This window comes from Amia ocellicauda, chromosome 5, assembly GCF_036373705.1.
Source record: "Amia ocellicauda isolate fAmiCal2 chromosome 5, fAmiCal2.hap1, whole genome shotgun sequence".
Lineage (NCBI taxonomy): Eukaryota > Metazoa > Chordata > Actinopteri > Amiiformes > Amiidae > Amia > Amia ocellicauda.
Window position 1 is genome coordinate 9,964,701 of NC_089854.1, and position 18,231 is coordinate 9,982,931.

An 18,231-nucleotide genomic window follows, 5' to 3' on the forward strand; every position below is an offset into this window, starting at 1 on the left:
TAAAATACTCCTTATCAATTATGCATAACTTCCAAAGTTTAATTTGTAAGAGCAATAATTAAAAGAGAAAATGGGTCAAAAAAAAAAAAAAAAGAAGATGAAGTCCCAGTCTAATTACAGATAGCTGTCTGCAGGTTAATCTAGGCCTACTGACTATCTTGTTTGCAAAAGAGTAAGTGTAATTAATTCTGTCCTTTTTGGGGTTTTAATACTAGAGAAGTGCCTTGGGGAAACTTTGCCCATGAAGGAGAGAGGAATTAGTGCTACAGATAGTTTCAAAATCATATCACATTGCAATTAGGTAGTTCACTGGGAATTGGCACTGGCAGCTGGATCGAGCGTGGGACAGCTGGGGATACTTGGGGGGGGGCCCGGGACACTCACAACTGGTGGACGCTGCAGTTGTAGAATTTGAACTCCGTGCTGGTCAACATCTGGCCCGTCTCCTTTGAATTCAGCCGCAGTTCCACGCCAAACCAGTCTGAAAGCACAACAGAAAATAAATAAATAAGATCAGATGAAACAGCTGTTTTGTCTGCAGGAAAGAACTACGAGACGAGACGCCGATGCCAAATATACGCCAGTGTGTAACCTCTTTAAGGGATGAGGTTTGCAGCCATTATTCAATTGTTCCAGGGGACTTCTGTGCCAACAAGCTTTTCTCAATAAAGAGTAAATCATGAAAAATACAGAATAAAAAATAAATACAATAATAAATAATACTCATGGTTACTCTAACTGTTGCCCATTTGTTCCTTGTCTTTTCTTAGAGGAAGTATTTGCAGCATAATATGGCAGGGTTTCTTTTTGTCTACCCCATCTTAAAGAATTATGATCGAATTTGTTTACATAAGCCCTGTATCCATTCTTCTTTCTTACTGTAAACTACTGTACACTACATTGTTAAGACAGATAATCCAGTAGGTCTGTTCAGCTTTCTGTTATAAGCTGCTCTGTAATCTAGCATTACTTTAGACATGTCCAACTGCCCACCCTGTTTTTCTTTCCACAGTTGCTTAAGCCGCTGTGCTGTTCATACTGTGGGCACAGTCTGCGGTGCCTGTAATCATTTTTGCTTTCCCACCTTGTTACTGTAACCTAGTGTATATGTGCCCGCATCCTGCCATCTCATTTCATTACTGTAAAGTGCTCTGGTGAAGGCCCAGGACAGGGATCGTTTCGAAGAGCTCATGGTTCAGTTAGGTGCATCGTCACTGTGATCCACGAGACAGGGTTTGATCAGAGAAGCTTGTGCGGCTGTGCTCGGAAAACTCTTGGCAGGCTCTGCTCTCCCCCTCTCTCTCCCTCTCTCGCCCTCTTGCTCTCTCTGTAGGAGCCCCGGAGGTGTCGGGATATTGTCCTGTGCCAGTAGCAGCACTGAACCCAAGCCCTGCGGTGCTCAGAGCACACAGTGAGGGGCAGTGCTCCTGAGGATACAGGGTCCGGCCGCACCAGTGCAGCCCGCTGTGGGGCCGGCTGGGCCAGGAGAGTGCTGGCTGACCGCCTGATACAACATACAACACTTGGCCAGAGGTAGATTATCGACAAGGCCCCGACTGTGAGCACAGTGACACTTCACAACTGCTACTATACGCAGGATCTGCACAGATTTTTATACCCGTGATTTACAAATATATACCGTACACGTGCCGAATGAGACTGTTCTGTCACCGGTGATGCTGTGCTGCTCACGTCAGGAAGTGGGCATGGGTGTCTCATTAAAAAACAACAATACAAACATTAGAATGTTTGGAAATGCAAAAAACTGAGTGGAGCAAAGTAAAATAACTATTTTATAATGGGAATCTGGATTCAGTCAGACTTGTCAGGCTGGTCAGTGTGATTGAAGGGTTATTTTCCTGGTTACAGTAGGCAGTCTGCAGTAATCTGTCAATCACAGGCCTCAGTGCTACTCCTTCACAGAGCAGCCCCCTGAACAGGCTAAGGTTGGGGTTTCTCTGTCCGCAACCCCCCGCTGAGGAGGACGTTCAGCTAGGTCAAGAATCCCACCATCCCACCTGTCGTTTCACATCATACCCCACCTCCTTCGTTCTCCCTCGCGGGCATTATTGTCAGCTTTGTTTAGTTTTTCTTGCTCAAACTACAGGGGGGGTTTGTTTAGTTTAGTTTTTTTGGCTCTCTCTCCTTGCTTGATGTGGGCAACCAAATGCAAGTGTATCTGATTTCAAGCGGCCCTGCAGGATTGGAGGAAAGAGCTGAGGACGGCAGAAAGCCACTTTGACATTTCACAGGGAGCTCCAGCAGCTGGCGAGCGCTAATCACGCTCCCTCCAACAGTTGTGTCTTTGGGTGCATTTTTACACAGGGTAAACACATTTATTCACTTCACCTTTCCCAGGGCACTTATATAATGTTTATTTTTATTCTAGAGCCAGACTGGAAGGACAAATACATACATCAAAATATGTATTATTGTGATTTGTATTTAAATAAAAGAACACCTGATGCTCAGAACAATCCTCATCCACCTTAGAACCAGTGATTATTGACAAAGATGTTTTCTCATCCCACCCCACCTTTAATACCCCCCAACATGCTACTTGAGAGCCAATACATCACCTGCTCTGCCTGGCCGCGTACTTCTCCCCATTATAACCTGGAAGGAGCATAATATGGGCTGCTAATACAGTCAGCATGCTTGAAGCCGAGTAGGCAATTACACTTAATAAGTGTCAGCTCAGCTCTCGGCGTGCACACTGCAGTGGCCAGGCCAGGGGCTGTCTGGGATCATTAAGACACAGCCATGTGAACAGGCTTCATTCCTTTTTCAGCCAGGGTTGAAGCTGCAGGAACATGTGACCCCCGTATGAGTGTTCACACGGAAAAACATCTCCTCAGAAAAACAGGCTTTTATACAGAAAACACTGATCCAGCAGGCCTGGAAATACATTGGGTAAATCAGACTGTTTTTGCACATTTTGTGAAGCAGCCTGAGCAAATTAAGGCAGATCAGAAGCTGAAACAAACATCGAAAAAGGTTGTTTTCAAAGGACCTTACGATCAATGCTCTGTGAGTGACTAAGCAATATCAGGCACTATTCCTTGGGTCCTATGGGTTTGTTCTTATGAAAGTTTAACTTGCCAGATCTGCATTGTACTTTTCCACTTTCACTGTGATTCTGTAGTAATTTCCCTTGATGGTGTATTTTCCTGTACCGCACCATCGATAAGAACATAAACGATGGCATTAATCATTCTTAAGGGAAGTATTGCACAGCTGTTATAGTGTAGAAATGCACAGTGAAACAACACCTAAATAAAATAGTAAAAATACTAAATCAACCATGGAAATATACCATGGTAAACCATGCTGCCTTGGGCAAAAAGAGTGGCTCCCTCACCTTGGTCAGTGGGTATGAGTGGCACGTCCTTGGCCGCTGGAGACACACAGAGGATTTCATTCCCAGACACCTGACCTTCGACCTCAGTCAGGTTCCCGAACGAGCAGGTGATGCCGGCTGAGAGGTCGGGTACGTCGCTGACCTTCACAATCAGCTGGCAGGGGACAAAATTCGGTGTCATTCGAGGGTGAAGGTAGTTGGGATTCAAAGGTCAGCGGCAAGGACGACTCACAGTCCCGCGCACTTTCGGATTCACAGACACACATTTTTACAGAATAATTTCAACAACACAAAAATATGAAATTATCAACAGATGTGACCACAAGTAGACTTGGATGAAAAATAAACCAAAAACACCAAATTCAAGGTGTGCAACTGACAATCCTAAGTGGAAAACCATCCACACAACACACACTTCCTATTGAACCATATCTCTCAGAAGCAATTGACTTAAGTGCACAAATATATCCCATACCACAAGGATCCACTGCGCCTATAAATATATTCCACAAATGAGGGTGTTTAATATGTTTTCCAGCCAAGTGAAGTAGCCTGGGTAATTATCACTGTGGCATTTCAGAGGCCTGCTCTATCAGGGTTATTTTTACTTCAGCATTTGATGTTTCCATTGTTTTATCTGCTTTCCTCAACGCTACAGGGCCTGATGACATGGGAACAGGCTTTTTAACAGCTGTCATCTCACGCTAGCATGGCTTCATCCAAACTAGCCTGCCACTTCTACTTTTGCCTCCCCTCAACAGATACACTTTATTTTCCTTCTTTACCCTCTTCTAAAAAGCTTTTAATTGCAAAAATAACATCAATCCCGATTCCCTTCCTCCAAGGGCTGCTTAATTCATGACATGCCCCCTCCTCGTTCCTGCACATCACATTAATTAGCTTTCTCACTATCCCTCCCTAGATCCACACACACACACACAAATCACTCAAAGAATTGCAGGAAATAAAAGGTAGCATTTTAGTGGTCTGGAAAGCCTTTCTAAGCTTTTGTTTGGGCCCCACAGCGGTGATGCTGTAGATGCTGAAGCTAAGTGCGTAATGAGGAATTAAAGTGTTTTTCCTGTTGTAAATGTATATACATGCACCTAATTAATGCATGCTAGGGAAATTATTAATAAAGGTAAGGTCATTGTTTACCTCTTGTATATGCTTGCCACTGGGTGACATGTTGTCATGGTAATATTTGCTCTACTCTGGTGTGGTGTGGGAGAAAACAAGTGACCCTGTTATCATGTCACTCATCTGTTACAATAACAATCACACTTCTGCTTTCACAGAAACCCTGCTGATTCCCTACTGAACATCCTTTCATGCATCCTGCAACCCCCCCATCCTCGACTCGGTTGTGGTCACAGGAGGCCCTCTGTCTCTGCCCTGGGGGTAGCCACCTGCTCAAGGGGCTAAGTGGTGTTCCATCTCAAAGACCACTAGTGTAAGCCAGGGTTTTGGCTGGGGGTTCCTAAATATTTATGTACAATTACACAAACTAAGGACTGCCTATTGAAACCTGAAATCTGAAAACTATGTCATTATGATACTGCTGTCTGAGATGATGAAATATCAAAAGCATGACAGTCAATCCACAGATCCGGTACGAGCTTTATCAATGCCAAACCACTGAAGACCACGGTGGAAGAGTGTGACATTTACACACTACCGATGTGGAGTAAAATAGGCAAAGTTCAGCACTTGTTCCTAGGATATCTCTGGGGCAGTTTAGAGAATCGCTGGACTGAACATCCAACATTTCCTCCATCATTTCCACAAACCATTAGGAGCACACACTTAAAATGATTTAGAAAGAATAACAACACAATGGAAGTCAATGTGTTTCTAAAAAAAATAAAAAAATAAAGTCTCTCTACACAGTTCAGCGGCTACCTCTTTGCATTTGGTGATTGTTTATTCATTTATGACAAGGGAACTGGAGGGAAGTCCATCACACTCTGTTCACGGCCAGTCCAGAAGAGGATAACACCTCCCTAGGCTCCAGCCACTTCGAAAGCTTGACAAGGCTGGTGTATCTGCCCAGTCCGACACCCATACTTACCCCCCCACCACACCTCACGGAACTGACGCTAATGGCTTGTGACTTTGTGTACAGTAAACACGTCATACCACAGCGCTCTGACAACTAACCAAGACGCCGCCCCCGAGACGACAATGACGCATCTCCAGTCAGGGAAATACCGACATCTAAATGAATCTGGGAGGATATCTTTCATTAGAAATTAATGACAAACGTCCATCTCAGCCCTAATTGTGTGGCTCCATCTCCACTCCGCAGCCTCGCCGTAATTGTTTTCTCTCGCAAACTGCTGGCGAACATCAGTGAAGCAAACAATTATTAGACAACAAACCCCCATGATGCCTGCACTGGTGTGGCAGGAGGAAATTCAGCCTGCCAGCTTGATCTGACTGTGCCGTGTGAAAGCCCGGCTAGCTCCAGGGACTGTGGCACAGCACTGTTTATCAGCACGCGAGAGGGAAGAAAACAAAGAGGGAAACAACAAAACTAAATCAAACTGCTTTCTTTGTGAAATCCTTCTCTCCTCGCAACTAAGTGCAAATGCTTTTTTTTCTTTTCCAATGGCCCACTGGAAGAAGCTGAAAGCTGGGGGGTGGGAAACAAACAAACAGGGACGCTTCAAATTAAGAAGACACTGAATGATGACACTGGACAGGGGAAGGAACCAGGGGATGTGAGCAAGTGACAGGGGAAGAGGACACTGGAAAAATGTTAAAAGGGATTTGATGGCGGAACTGGAAAAAAAAATAACAACACAATAATGGCCTGATGAAAGAGTGATGGATTAAGAGGAAAGCAATAGAAGAAAGACAGGTAAGGTAAAGGGGGTGGGGGCTCACCGGCACGCTGTGCTCGGAGACAGCAATGCTGTCGGGCTGCACCGTCACTCTCACGCACTGGTTGATGGCGGCAGCGAAGCGGAACGGCTCCTCGGCCCGCTCACACCGATCCTTGCGGGAGCACCTGTGGAGAGAGCCACCATTATTAGCATTACCTCCGATGCACACAAACAAGCAAACACTATTTCCGTAATACTGGCCTATAATCTATAATCTTACTTCGACCGTAAAGAAAAAAACACACAAGGGTGACACCAAGATTACTGCCACTACTAATAATCCCAGTATAAGAAATGCCCAGGCACTACTGGTTTACCAACAGATTACTGCTGGATTATGGACGGATCACGGCCACATCACTACCAGACTGCTGACCGTCCAGATCGCTGTGTGTCTGTAGTGAATTAGTGTCAGGTCACGACCAGGTTACAGAGAGATGCCAGATTAGTGAAAGATCACTCACAGATTATTGACAGAGCACTGCCACCACACTGGTTTACATGAAACCAGGTTTATATACAGCAATCTGGGCCAAACCAGGCACTGTTGTTCTTTCTCTGTGTCCCCTCAGCCACAAGTCAGATAATTACTTCTCTAGGTGACAAGATTCTTGGGAAATAAGGACCTCCCAATATCAAGTCAGAGACATCTCTTCCTTCCTCTGGCCCAGTATGAGGCTAATGCAGAACCTGGGCATATTTACAAGACTGCAGGTGTACAGCATATACAGTACAGACACAGGTGTGTGTTATATATAACATAAACAAAAGTATGCAAAAGACTGATATTATGCAGCACTTGGGTGGCAATACATGTTAACCTGGTGCTGCTGCGTCAGGTTCTTTCTGCAGAGGAGTTAATGTGTTTTTGCCTATAGGCATTTATTAAAATGACTGGGCAATTAACAGTGTGTAGGCAAGATCCTAGGGCACAAATGAGGACTTGAGGTAAGCCCACTAAAAGGGTAAAAAGGAATTCGCAGTTCTAAGGGGCTGACCAATGGAATGTATATGAGGGAGAGAGAGAGAGAGAGAGAGAGAGAGAGAGAGAGAGAGAGAGAGAGAGAGAGAGCGCTCCCTGGGGAGAGTCTCACTGCGCCTGGAGTGCTCCTTCCATCCTTCCTGGCCTGGGAAGCCCATTACTTTTTGATATTTACCTTAATTAACGCCTGCACTTTACATCTTTTATTGCTCAGCCTCCATGGAAAGGGCTGCTTTCATCGCGCTCTGAAACGTGCCAGATCACGAGCGTGGATGATTCACCCCCCTGCCTCACTTCCCTTCGCCCGCCCTCTTGTTCCCCCATTCCTACTCATTACAAAACCCCCCATTGTACATTACAGCATTATCTCTAATAATGCATAATGGCAACATGTTTTAATTGGCCTGCAATTACAATTTAATCCTTGAGCAAAATGGCAGTGCTCCCCGGGCCTGGCCCTCGCTGGGCCGCTCCTCCGTGGGACGCCGTGCGATGAATGAGTCTGTGCTCCCCAGCTGTGAGGGAGCAGGGGTATTGATTCAGCGCTCCACCCTGCCTCTCTTGTTATCTGCCACGGAGATCCTTCCCCCCCTGATTCCTGCTGCTGACTTCTGCACAATTAAACTGTCAGCACCTCATAAAAGGGGCTCTCTATTTAAAAGCATCCCTTCTGAGCCACTGCTGAAGAGGATACTGGGAGTGTGTTTAATGTCTAGACGTGATGCCTTTTGTTTACCTCACAGCGAGAAAGCAAACTGAACATTGATGTGTGCACAGATATACATGATATATATGTATATACACCATACATCCACACATATACATTTATAATGCCCATGGGTATTACAAACTACATCATGAGAGTCATGTTCGGTGGTGGTATAAACACTACAGGTATTCCTCAAGTCATGTAGATTTTAATTTGACGGTAATAGAAATTAATTATTCTCCAGTTTCCCTCAGATGATTAACACTCAAAGTAATCTCTCATTCGTTTTGATCTGTGAAAACAGTCAAGGTTCCTTAATATATATATATATATATATTTGAAAAAATTGACACTTCCACATTACTGAAGTCTAAAATAAGAATCGGAGAAAAGTTGTCTCTCTAACATTTCCAGACACACCGTACCCCAGTGCTGCGCCGCACGCAGTGAGCGTTTTATTGCTCTTAATTGTGATTTCAAGTGTGATGGTACTTTTGGATTGTGCTATGCTTCGAGATGGTTGACCCGGAAGGTGCGTTACACAACAAAGGCCTGATTGACTGTTTGACGGAGTATTATCTGAGCCCGTTTACTGGCTTCCCCTCTTGGCCCCAGTTGAAGTGGATGCTATGGACGCCGGTGGCCTCTGAGTTAACACCCTGTCAGTCACCACCTTTCAACTGCTCCTCTTTCATACACAAAGACTCAGTTAATAGTGCAGGATATTGGGCTTCAGTGTGGTCTCGCAGGGCGGGGTTCAAAGCATGAATTCCCAAAGGAGAAAAGACCCCCCACCCCCTCCACTACCACTAACACACACACAGCCCCGGGAGGCTGTAACCTCCGGCCTGTGCTCACTTTCAACAGCAATTTTCCCATCCCACAGACGAGGCCACCATTACTGTCTTCCCTCGCCCTGCTTCCATTTATCCAGATGGCGAGAGGCTGCCCATCACCAAATGGGGGCTTTTAAACTTTCAAAGCCAGCTAAACGTTTCCTTTAAAGGCATTTAACCCTTGCCCTGGCGTAGATGCTGATACTCTCTCCACAGAGGACTTCCATTTCATTCCAACCTTTATTCCCACTCTCCCGACAACACCCTGCCCCCCACCCCCAGTCAATGAGCGTTAATTTGTGTTGGATACAGTAATTGCATATCACTAGTCGACAAAAACCTGCAACGCCAATGCCCCAAGTGACTCGGAAAAGGCAATATGCAGAAGAACTTTAAAGATAGAGCTACCAATAAAAACAAAATCAGATATTGTTAACGCACCCATTTAATAAGCCACAAGACATATGTAAGTTCCGTGAACTTCAGCAGTTTAACTCACACAAGATAAAGAAAGAATAACTGACACTTTTTTCCTTAGTTTTTTCTTTCTGTTCGCTCTATGCCCAGCAGTCAGTCTTCTCCAAGCTGACAGGAGGAATTTCACCCTGGTAATTGTCGCAGAAATGACGACCCCCGGGTCCTCTGCCACTGACTTCTTTTCAACCTCCACACAGATAAGCAATTATGCTGTCGGATAGTGGGATCCTAATTCCAGCTCATTTCAAAAAAGACGCTCTTACGGCGAATGGCGCAGCCTGTACTTGACTGGGAGATTGCTGTGAGATGGCTCGGGAAAGTGTTTGCTTAATTCAGGTTTGATCACCCCTGGGGCTCCCTCCTATTCATCCGGGGGTTAAATTAGTGTGCAAAAAGCACGCTGATTGCAGCTCGAGCGTGGAGCAATTGGTTTTTGGGCTTCTTAAGGTGCTTGTGCCATTGTCCCCAATTTAATGGGCGCACTCATTTTCTTTCCCCCATTGTTTGACAAAGGGCGCTGTCTTTGGATGCAGCTTTACTGTCGAGTGGAAACGCACTGGAGTGGCAGGCATAAGTGGGCAACAAGGAAAACATCCTGGCGCATTTAACGCCGCTTAATGCGGATCAGCAAAATATGACTGCCTGTTACTTTCAGCAATTTCTCTACTGTGAGAGCATGCAAATAGGCCGCACGCTTGTCAAGGGACCATACATCTCAATTTGCTCACCTGTATAAATAAATTTAAATGCATTTAAATAAATATTACATTTCTCAAAGCACAGTCAGAACAGAACGCCTTCAGTTACAAATGTCAGCTGGATTCCCAAATAGACTGGTGCTGGTTCATGAAATATATAACCACTGAAAATTTTGAAAAAATATATTCTGTTAATGGACTTTTTTATGCTACATGATTCAGCGTTATCAAATGATCTACTGGGGGCTATTGCCTGAAGTATGTATGGATGTTTAAATAGATATGTGAGTGGAGGACTGAGGCACATTATCCTTTGAACAGCAATGTCTTATCTTATAGAAAGCTATTTGCACTACTCTTTGGTCAATTGTCTGTAGCTGCAGTTTAACCACTGACACGACTGCAGTATCTGTCCATGAAGCAGTCATGTATATTGTATTCCACTTAAGATGAAAAATGTTACTGGCACATTTTCCATGGAATAGGTTTTAAGAAAGAAAAATGCCCTCTAAAATCTTAAACTGAAAATCCATCCAGTAAATGTTTGTGTGGTGTCACATTGCCACTTGGTCAGTCAAGACTGGAGTGATTATTGGCAGCCTCTAATTTTGCCTCGGGTCATCGGACTACAGAAGTGTCCTCATCTCACTCCCAGGCACGCAGAAACGAGACAATATTAACCACTTGAATCTTGACTCATTTTCTCAGATCAATTTCCTAATTTGACCACCGGGTGGCAGTGTGCACTACATGGTAGATGAGGGAAAGCAACCAGGTCTAAAGCTTTGAGACTGTTTTGAAACACATTCAAATTGTAACTGTGCCTAGGACAGGAGAATGAGTATGCCACGCACGAGTAGTCTTTCAAAGGTCTACAGATTTCCCTGACTGGAGCATCTGAATACATTATATCTCATTCAATGGTTGACTCCATTGGTAATATCATTGCCAATTCAGTCCACTTGACTAGTGACATGTAGAGCTGCGTTTTGGAGCAGAGAGTCTTACTGTCGTGTGTTTCAGCACAATCTCTAAGACACATCCTCGCTAATGACAAAGCTTCTAATCACCAGACCTGCTTTCCAGACACAGCACAAACACAGCACCCAGAGGAGGCGGCTCCACAACTCGAATGTGTGGGCTACGGCTCTGTGAAAGAGCTGGAGGCAGCTTAACAGGATTCTCCTAATAGGGAACTAAATTGGTTTAATAATAATAGGCTTATGAGTAATGCAATAATTGTATCGAAAACTGACTCTTTACAGATCTATAGTGCAAATCAAACAATGCAGAGCAATTGCTCATGTGAAGATTAAGCTGTTTAATTGCACCCACAATATCTTGTATACAGTGGAACAAAAACAACAAGAAGTCCCTGTTTACAACTGGAATAAAATATAAATACAGAACGAGAAATTACTGTTAAACAATTTATCGGGAGAATTATGCAGGAGGTGCAGGGGAATATCAACATCAGTGTATGAGATCAATATTCAATTAGGAGTTAATCTGCAGAATTGATAAGACACTCTCTTTTTATTTCCAGAACAGATTTTAATTCTGTTCACACCGAATGTAACACAGCCCCTTGGTTGACTCCTTGCTGTGTCCCTGTTTCAATGCAGAGATGTGATCAATAGATAAGAGCATAACAGTCAGGGTCAGGCCTACTTGGTGTGACTATCCTAATGCTCTTGATTGTGTGCTGCTGTCAATGGGCTGTTGCAGTCATATTAGGACAGACTGCATGTAGGTTCAGAAAACAAGACCCAAAATGGATTTCTGAAAAAAAAAAACGCTTCATAGTTTCCACTGTACTGCACCCTGGATGAAATGAACTTAATTGTTTTAATTTCTATATTCTCTACTGATAACTTCAGTGGGTTCAATTTAAAGGTTAAATGTGTTGGTTGAAAGAGTAAGGACACTTCCAAAATGGCATCAACGCATTCCTCTGAAATCTTTCCTGAATGAGATTGTTAAATGTAGTACAACAGGGTAATAGGATTGCTGAAGAAGGATTGCTGGCTAAACGGGCAAATTATTTCGCTGCATTTTAACTAATTACATTGATTTGTTGATGTAGTTGTAAGTAAGGAATTGGCTGTTCTTTAAATGTCACATTGGTCTACGTCTTCCTGAGCCAAGAACGCAAACAGCCCCAGTCAGAGCGCCCACTCTCTGGGCATGTGCTGCTGTGTCGGGGGGGCAGAGGGGAGGATGTTTTGTTTGGTTTGAGTCGGTTCATGTTGTTTTATTGGGAAGAGCTTCTTTGTTTTGCCTGGAATTTATTGAAAGAAGTGTGAGCATTATGCAAAATAATGCACGAAAAACAAAGCACAAAAGTTTCAAATCCCTAAAGAATAAAACCACAAGATAAGCCTGTTCAGCAATGTTTTTTTAGTTTTGCGTCTCACACTGTAATTTACTCTCTCAGGTCACTGTAGAAAACTAAAATGAGGAACAGAAGACCTCCCTGGCCTCTGACATCCCGGCCCACTCAGATCATCACTGACTTGGCCACTGAGATCAGCTGACATGGCCGAGGACCGATTAGCTGGATTGAACGGTTTCCACCTGGTCAGGCTCAGTGTCAGATTAGAAGGAGTTTCTTGTCATTGTTAGGCTTTAAAAGTATACTCCTCTTTTTCATGCGTCTCAGTTGCTGCTTTCTGCTTTTCATTCCACCATTGCTCTCTATATTTTAGTTCTTTGTATTTAATTATTCTAACACTTCTCTCTAAGCCTCAACACCTGAAGTGAAGTGCATAAAAAAAAACGTCCCAACGCAATATCTCTTGACTTAATGGAGCCAATGATTAGAGCAGTGGAGCAGCCAAGATCTTAAATCACTGGAAGCCCCTGGTGTATGAGACCCCTAATGTCAGGGTGCTCTTACAAAGAAGTGGAAGATGAGCCAACTGATTTTTGTAACTGTAGATGGGAAACTGTTGCAAGAACCATGGGACAAAACCATGGCTGTTTAATTGAAGACAAAGATGTCCACATTTGGCCCAAATGTATACCCAACAATGAAGCTGGCACAGGGTTAAAATCATGTGGCACTCCTATTCCTTGTGGCACAGCAGTGCAGAGTCTATGCCAGTGTGATTTAAGTACACTTAAAAGATATTTCTTTTGAACCACAATCAAACCAGAGACGGCTTTTGTTTGACTAAGTGTGTGGCATCAAGGAGCTCTTTCTCTCCTTCGTCTCGAGGCTTTCACTAGATGAACGCCAGCTGCCGGTAATTAAAGGAATTTAAAATCACGCCGTCCAGAAAAAAAAGACACAAAATCTCCAAACTCCACGTCAATTCTGATCGCTGAAAATGGCTAATGGGCTGTCATGTTACTAATTACCCACCTTGTGTGGAACGTTTCAATTGCACTCCAGCAAAAAGCTTGTTTGGGAAAAAAATCTGAATCGTGTTTCTGTGCGAGAGATGGTGATCAAAGACGCTGTGTTTATGTGTGGCAACTGAGGTTTTTCGAGTGTCTGCGAATGTTGATTCTGAGAAGAATAAGTCTTAATAAGAAGAGCCTTGACTGCTTTCAAGAAAATGAGCAAACAAGACAGAAAAAAAGAAGAGAAAATCATTTCATTAAGTCATCATTGATATGGGTAATATTCCTGAGATGGAAAGTGCAGCTGCCATCAATTCAAACTCCATACTGCTTCAGTACAGCATTCAGATCACAGATTGGGCTCACAGGTGGGGCAAAGGTATTTCCATTAATGGCACCGGGATTCGGCACAGAACTCAGATCTAAGGGGTTGCAAATACTAATATGTCTATTCTTTTCTAGTCTATTCTTCATAACAACCCTATAGACTGCAAATCTCACTCAGATTATACATTAAAGTAGTATTATCATCAATATGCAGTTATATGTATGCCAACCATTTCCAATGCAATTCCAGAGATCCTCAGCCAGGGGGCACCTTACCCCTTACTGCACACTGTAGCTTGGTTATGTGTGAGAATGACTGAGCGTCCGGTGAGCGTGTCTTGCTCTAACTGCTGTGTGGTCTGCCTGCTTGCATATATAATGTCCTTTCCCATACACAAAGACAACAGAGGGACAGCTGGACAGACACTCTCTGCATTTCCTTCCCTTCTGTTGGGACGACCATGGATTACTCCCGATTCTTGTGCCACAGCAGTTTGTACTGCTACATGTATTGCAGTCATAAAAAGTGAATACATATCTTGAATGGATTGTTTACTGGACAATTAATAACCACATCCTGTTTTTATCAGAGTTACTAATAAGTGGCTTTTACTGTACAGCTAAGTACAATATCGGTATTGTTTAGTACTTATAGCACACTGAATATATTTAAAATGTCATTATTTTTGTAAGGGTATGAGAGGAGCATAACATTACATTTAAGCCAAAGGGATTCATAAAATGACATAGAATATACATACATACTCACACACGAACAAACAGCTCTTAAGCTACAGGTACAGCATAATTCAATTTCTAGCATGTTCCCCGCTCCCAATCCAACCAGAACAGTCAGGACAGGAGACTCACATGTTGTGTAGGACACACCAGCCACAGTGAGGGTCTCCCGAGCTCAGGCACTCTCCGCAGGTGGTGTACTGCTCACAGGACTCGATGGGCACCCGTGTCACCTGCAACACACAAACAGAAGAGTGAGTAACATGCACACGCAGCCACTGCAAACCCCCGGCCCGTGTGAGAAACACCCAGATGAGACAATAAATTACAAGTCGACATAAAAAAAATACAAAAGGAGGGAACACTTTCCTTTGTGTAGGAATGTTGCAGATTTGTGAAGGGTCTACATACTTTATAGGCCAATCACTGTATCCTAACTCCGTGTTGGGTGCCATTGCAGCAGTTGTTCTATTAAAAAGGATCAGTTTCTGTTCCTTACTACAGTGGAAAGGTTTCTCTTTCTCTTCGAGAACAGTTCACGAGTGACAGATGCAGCCGCTGGTGTAGTGTAACAACTGGTAAGTCTTTTACGGGGTCTTATCTGTTGAAACTCAACAGGAGTTTCAGCAGCTGGGGGCGAGGCTGGTCAATGGAGCCCTGTGACATGACAGCCCCATTGTGAAGCACACTGCATCTGTCGGCGAAGGTACAGCACAGCCGACACAGCAGGCTGAGGGCAGCAAATGAGCAATGATACACTAGACAATGCACACAGACTGCAGAATGCCTTCCCCCAGTCTGAACCAGAGGGAAAAAATAAATTTGCATCATCATTTGTGAAAAATAACTAACAAACAACTAAGAGAGTGCATTTTTCAAAGTCAAAGAGAGCCTATTGAAAAGCTCTCGAGTGTCCCCTAGCTTCAATGGCTTTATATCCATGGCTACAGCTCTCTGAATATACAGGTTTAAAAATAATTGTAATTAAGTGAGCAGGATGAGATCTTAGGCCTTTGGAAATCAATTTTCTTTCCCTGTTTGTCTTGTTACTGTATATGCATACTAGACTACAAGCACATTTAGTACCTAGTAATTCAGCAAGCATCTCATCCATTTGTTCAATGTAGTTGTGTAATTTATTTATACATTAAAAAAAAAAAGTTTAATAAAATATCTTAATACAATGAGGCATTTACCCACGAGTAAGTAGGCCTATGGTTTTGCCTGTTATTCAGGCTCTTGTTGTTGACATATGTTTGTACCTTCTAACACCACTTGGATTGTACCCCCAACATCACCACTATTATTTTTATGATTTATGTCAGAAATAACGGCTGGTGTTTTAGGACTGGGTACCAAAGTCACGTGATAGACGCAGTGATTTGGCAGTTTGCTGAACATAACTATCATGGTTTCCGGAGGAAAATCAGTTCTACTTTTTCTAGACAGTTTGCCGGGTGCGGATATGCAGCCTAATAGCAACCTGTGTTAATCAATCTCCCAAACACATTTGGCGCTGAAAGCTGATTAAAAGCAGACGGTTGTTGTAGTGGAGTCAGCTGCTTTTCATGTCTGCGTCAGTGAGTGTGTTTGTGCCCGTGCGTGCTCGACTCCGTTTTATTTATTTGTTTAATTATTTGTTGCCAAGTACAGAAATTAAAATGCAGAAGAACAAAGCTAAACAGACGCTTCCAAACAGCCGTGGCTGGCAGTCGGCGGTTCGGCCTGGCGAGCCCATCTTTTTATTTGCGCACCTTTCCGGGACACTCAATTCATCAGTCTAATTACAGACAGAGAGAAAGCAGCTGAACTGTGCAAGACAATGCTCACACACACACTGTGGACCCCACTGGAGAAGTCACAATGCATGTATTACTCTAAAGTTTGCATGTACACAGTTAGCATTTATTTTGCCACTTTGCTATTATTGACACATCCATAAGTTACAAACATTTTTTTAAACAAAGAAAGAGGTAGTAAACATTATTTTTAATATGCACACGTTAAACTTTAAATTAGAATTATTCAATAAATTGCTACGTTAAAAACATTTTAAAACAAGCTTTTGTCAAGCTGAGACATGTCGGGAGTGATGTCCACAGTGTCTGCATGGAAAACAGTAGTAAAGTGAAACAAAACGTAACCGTTTACAGTATGAAGACACAGATGGCAGATTTCTCTGTCAGTTACAAAGCAGGAGTGACCCTGTCTTTTAAAAGTAACTGCCAAAAGACTGATGAAACAGAGCCTTATTATCTGGGGGTTTCAGGACCAGAAGAGGCTACAGGTTGATTAATTACACACACTGACTATGATCCACCTGTTTTTTCCAGGGAGTACATACATGTGTAATAATTGATATACCCCAGCCGAGAAGAAAAAGACGATAAGAAAAAATAATATTTACCCTGAACTACAAAAGCAAAACACCAAAACCAAAACACATTATTATTATTATTATTATTATTATTTTATTTTTGTATTTCTTGGCAGACGCCCTTATCCAGGGCGACATACAACATAAGTGCAAACAAAGTGCAAAAATACAGTTAAGTACAAGTAAAGTTAAGTACATTATAACAACACTGAAAGAATTGCACACTTGTCTAAATGGTCAAACTTTTTGAGAAATCATGACACAAACATACAGAGATCCTTCTGGGTTCAGTCACACACCCATGAGAAATAATACACGGAAAAATGGAAATGTGCATTTAAAGACTTTCATTGCACATATTTTTTGGTTGTGAATATGGACTGAATTTTTTTAATTACCCCAGGGGGGTATCTATACATGTATCTTATATTGTGCAATCAGCACACAATTTTATAAAAAAAAAACTCAGTGGGGGAGCTCTTTTGTGATACATTTTCAAAGACAGATAATTGGTCAGAAATTCATAAAAAAACGCACTGGGAGAAAAACGACTTCGCCACCCGTACTCTCACATTCCTGATTCACAACCCAGAATTTACAGCACAACATTCAACAGACGGATGGCACATTTACAAAGGCGTGTTTAAGCGGCGGCTGGGCTCGTTTAGAGAGACAATAGTGTTGATTGACAATGGGAACGCAGGGATGATTTCAATCAGCAGCTAAGAAGCGCCGTGCCGCTACTTTACAATCTTCAGCAGTCGGTTGGAGGAGAGATCATTAAAACCTGAACACTCTCTCTCTCTCTCTCTCGCTGCTCGCTGTGCGACTGCACTGGCTGTGCACTATGGGAGTCAGCACAGAGCGCCTTTGCAAAGCTCTTCCCTTTTCTCATGTTATTGTGGTTATCATCATCATCATCATCATTTCCAAGTATAATCTCTGACTATCCTGTACCAATCAGCCCTGCTGTCCGTATTGCTCGGCAGCTCACTTAAACGGGACACCCTGGGTCCTCAAAGCACCTGCTCCGCTTCACATAATCTCTCCCTTGTCATGCCTGTCAACGTTTCTCTTTGTTTGTTTGTTGCGTTTTGACACCATGGTACGTATAGTTTTCTTTGAAGGTGAAGTACATGGGAGAGTATATATTCTGAAAGGGATACCAACCCTAATGATACAAACTAACAAAAAAAGCCAGTTGTGTTTTGACATGTTCTTCAACTACTGGTTCTTGGTTTCCTATATAACTCCATATATGGAAAAGCTGCATGGGGGAGAGAGGATAATGCACATTTGGTACATTAACACCCACTGTTTCCCCACACCACATCATTATCAGTAGTAATAATTTTTATGGATATCCAATGGCAGTGTTGTTTCCCACCTGTCTCGGCCAGCCTAGGAGAGTTGACTAAACAAAGAGCCACATTGACAGGATTAGACACAGTTGTGGCTTCGAAAGTGGCACATGGTGTGAGGGGGTCACA

The 18,231-nt window shown here is 43.1% G+C and overlaps 1 protein-coding gene across 3 annotated transcripts in view; it reads right to left on the minus strand.

Annotated features, from left to right (window-relative positions):
• The window catches only part of plxna2 (plexin A2), a 190,834-nt gene that overhangs the window by 70,199 nt on the left and 102,404 nt on the right, over positions 1-18,231 (minus strand). For all 3 annotated transcript variants that reach the window (XM_066703643.1, XM_066703642.1, XM_066703641.1), the window contains 4 exons: positions 14,497-14,597; positions 6,251-6,374; positions 3,362-3,515; positions 385-481 (listed from right to left, as the gene is read on the minus strand). In XM_066703643.1, the coding sequence (XP_066559740.1) occupies positions 385-481; positions 3,362-3,515; positions 6,251-6,374; positions 14,497-14,597 (476 nt within the window). The remainder of the gene's footprint in view (positions 1-384; positions 482-3,361; positions 3,516-6,250; positions 6,375-14,496; positions 14,598-18,231) is intronic.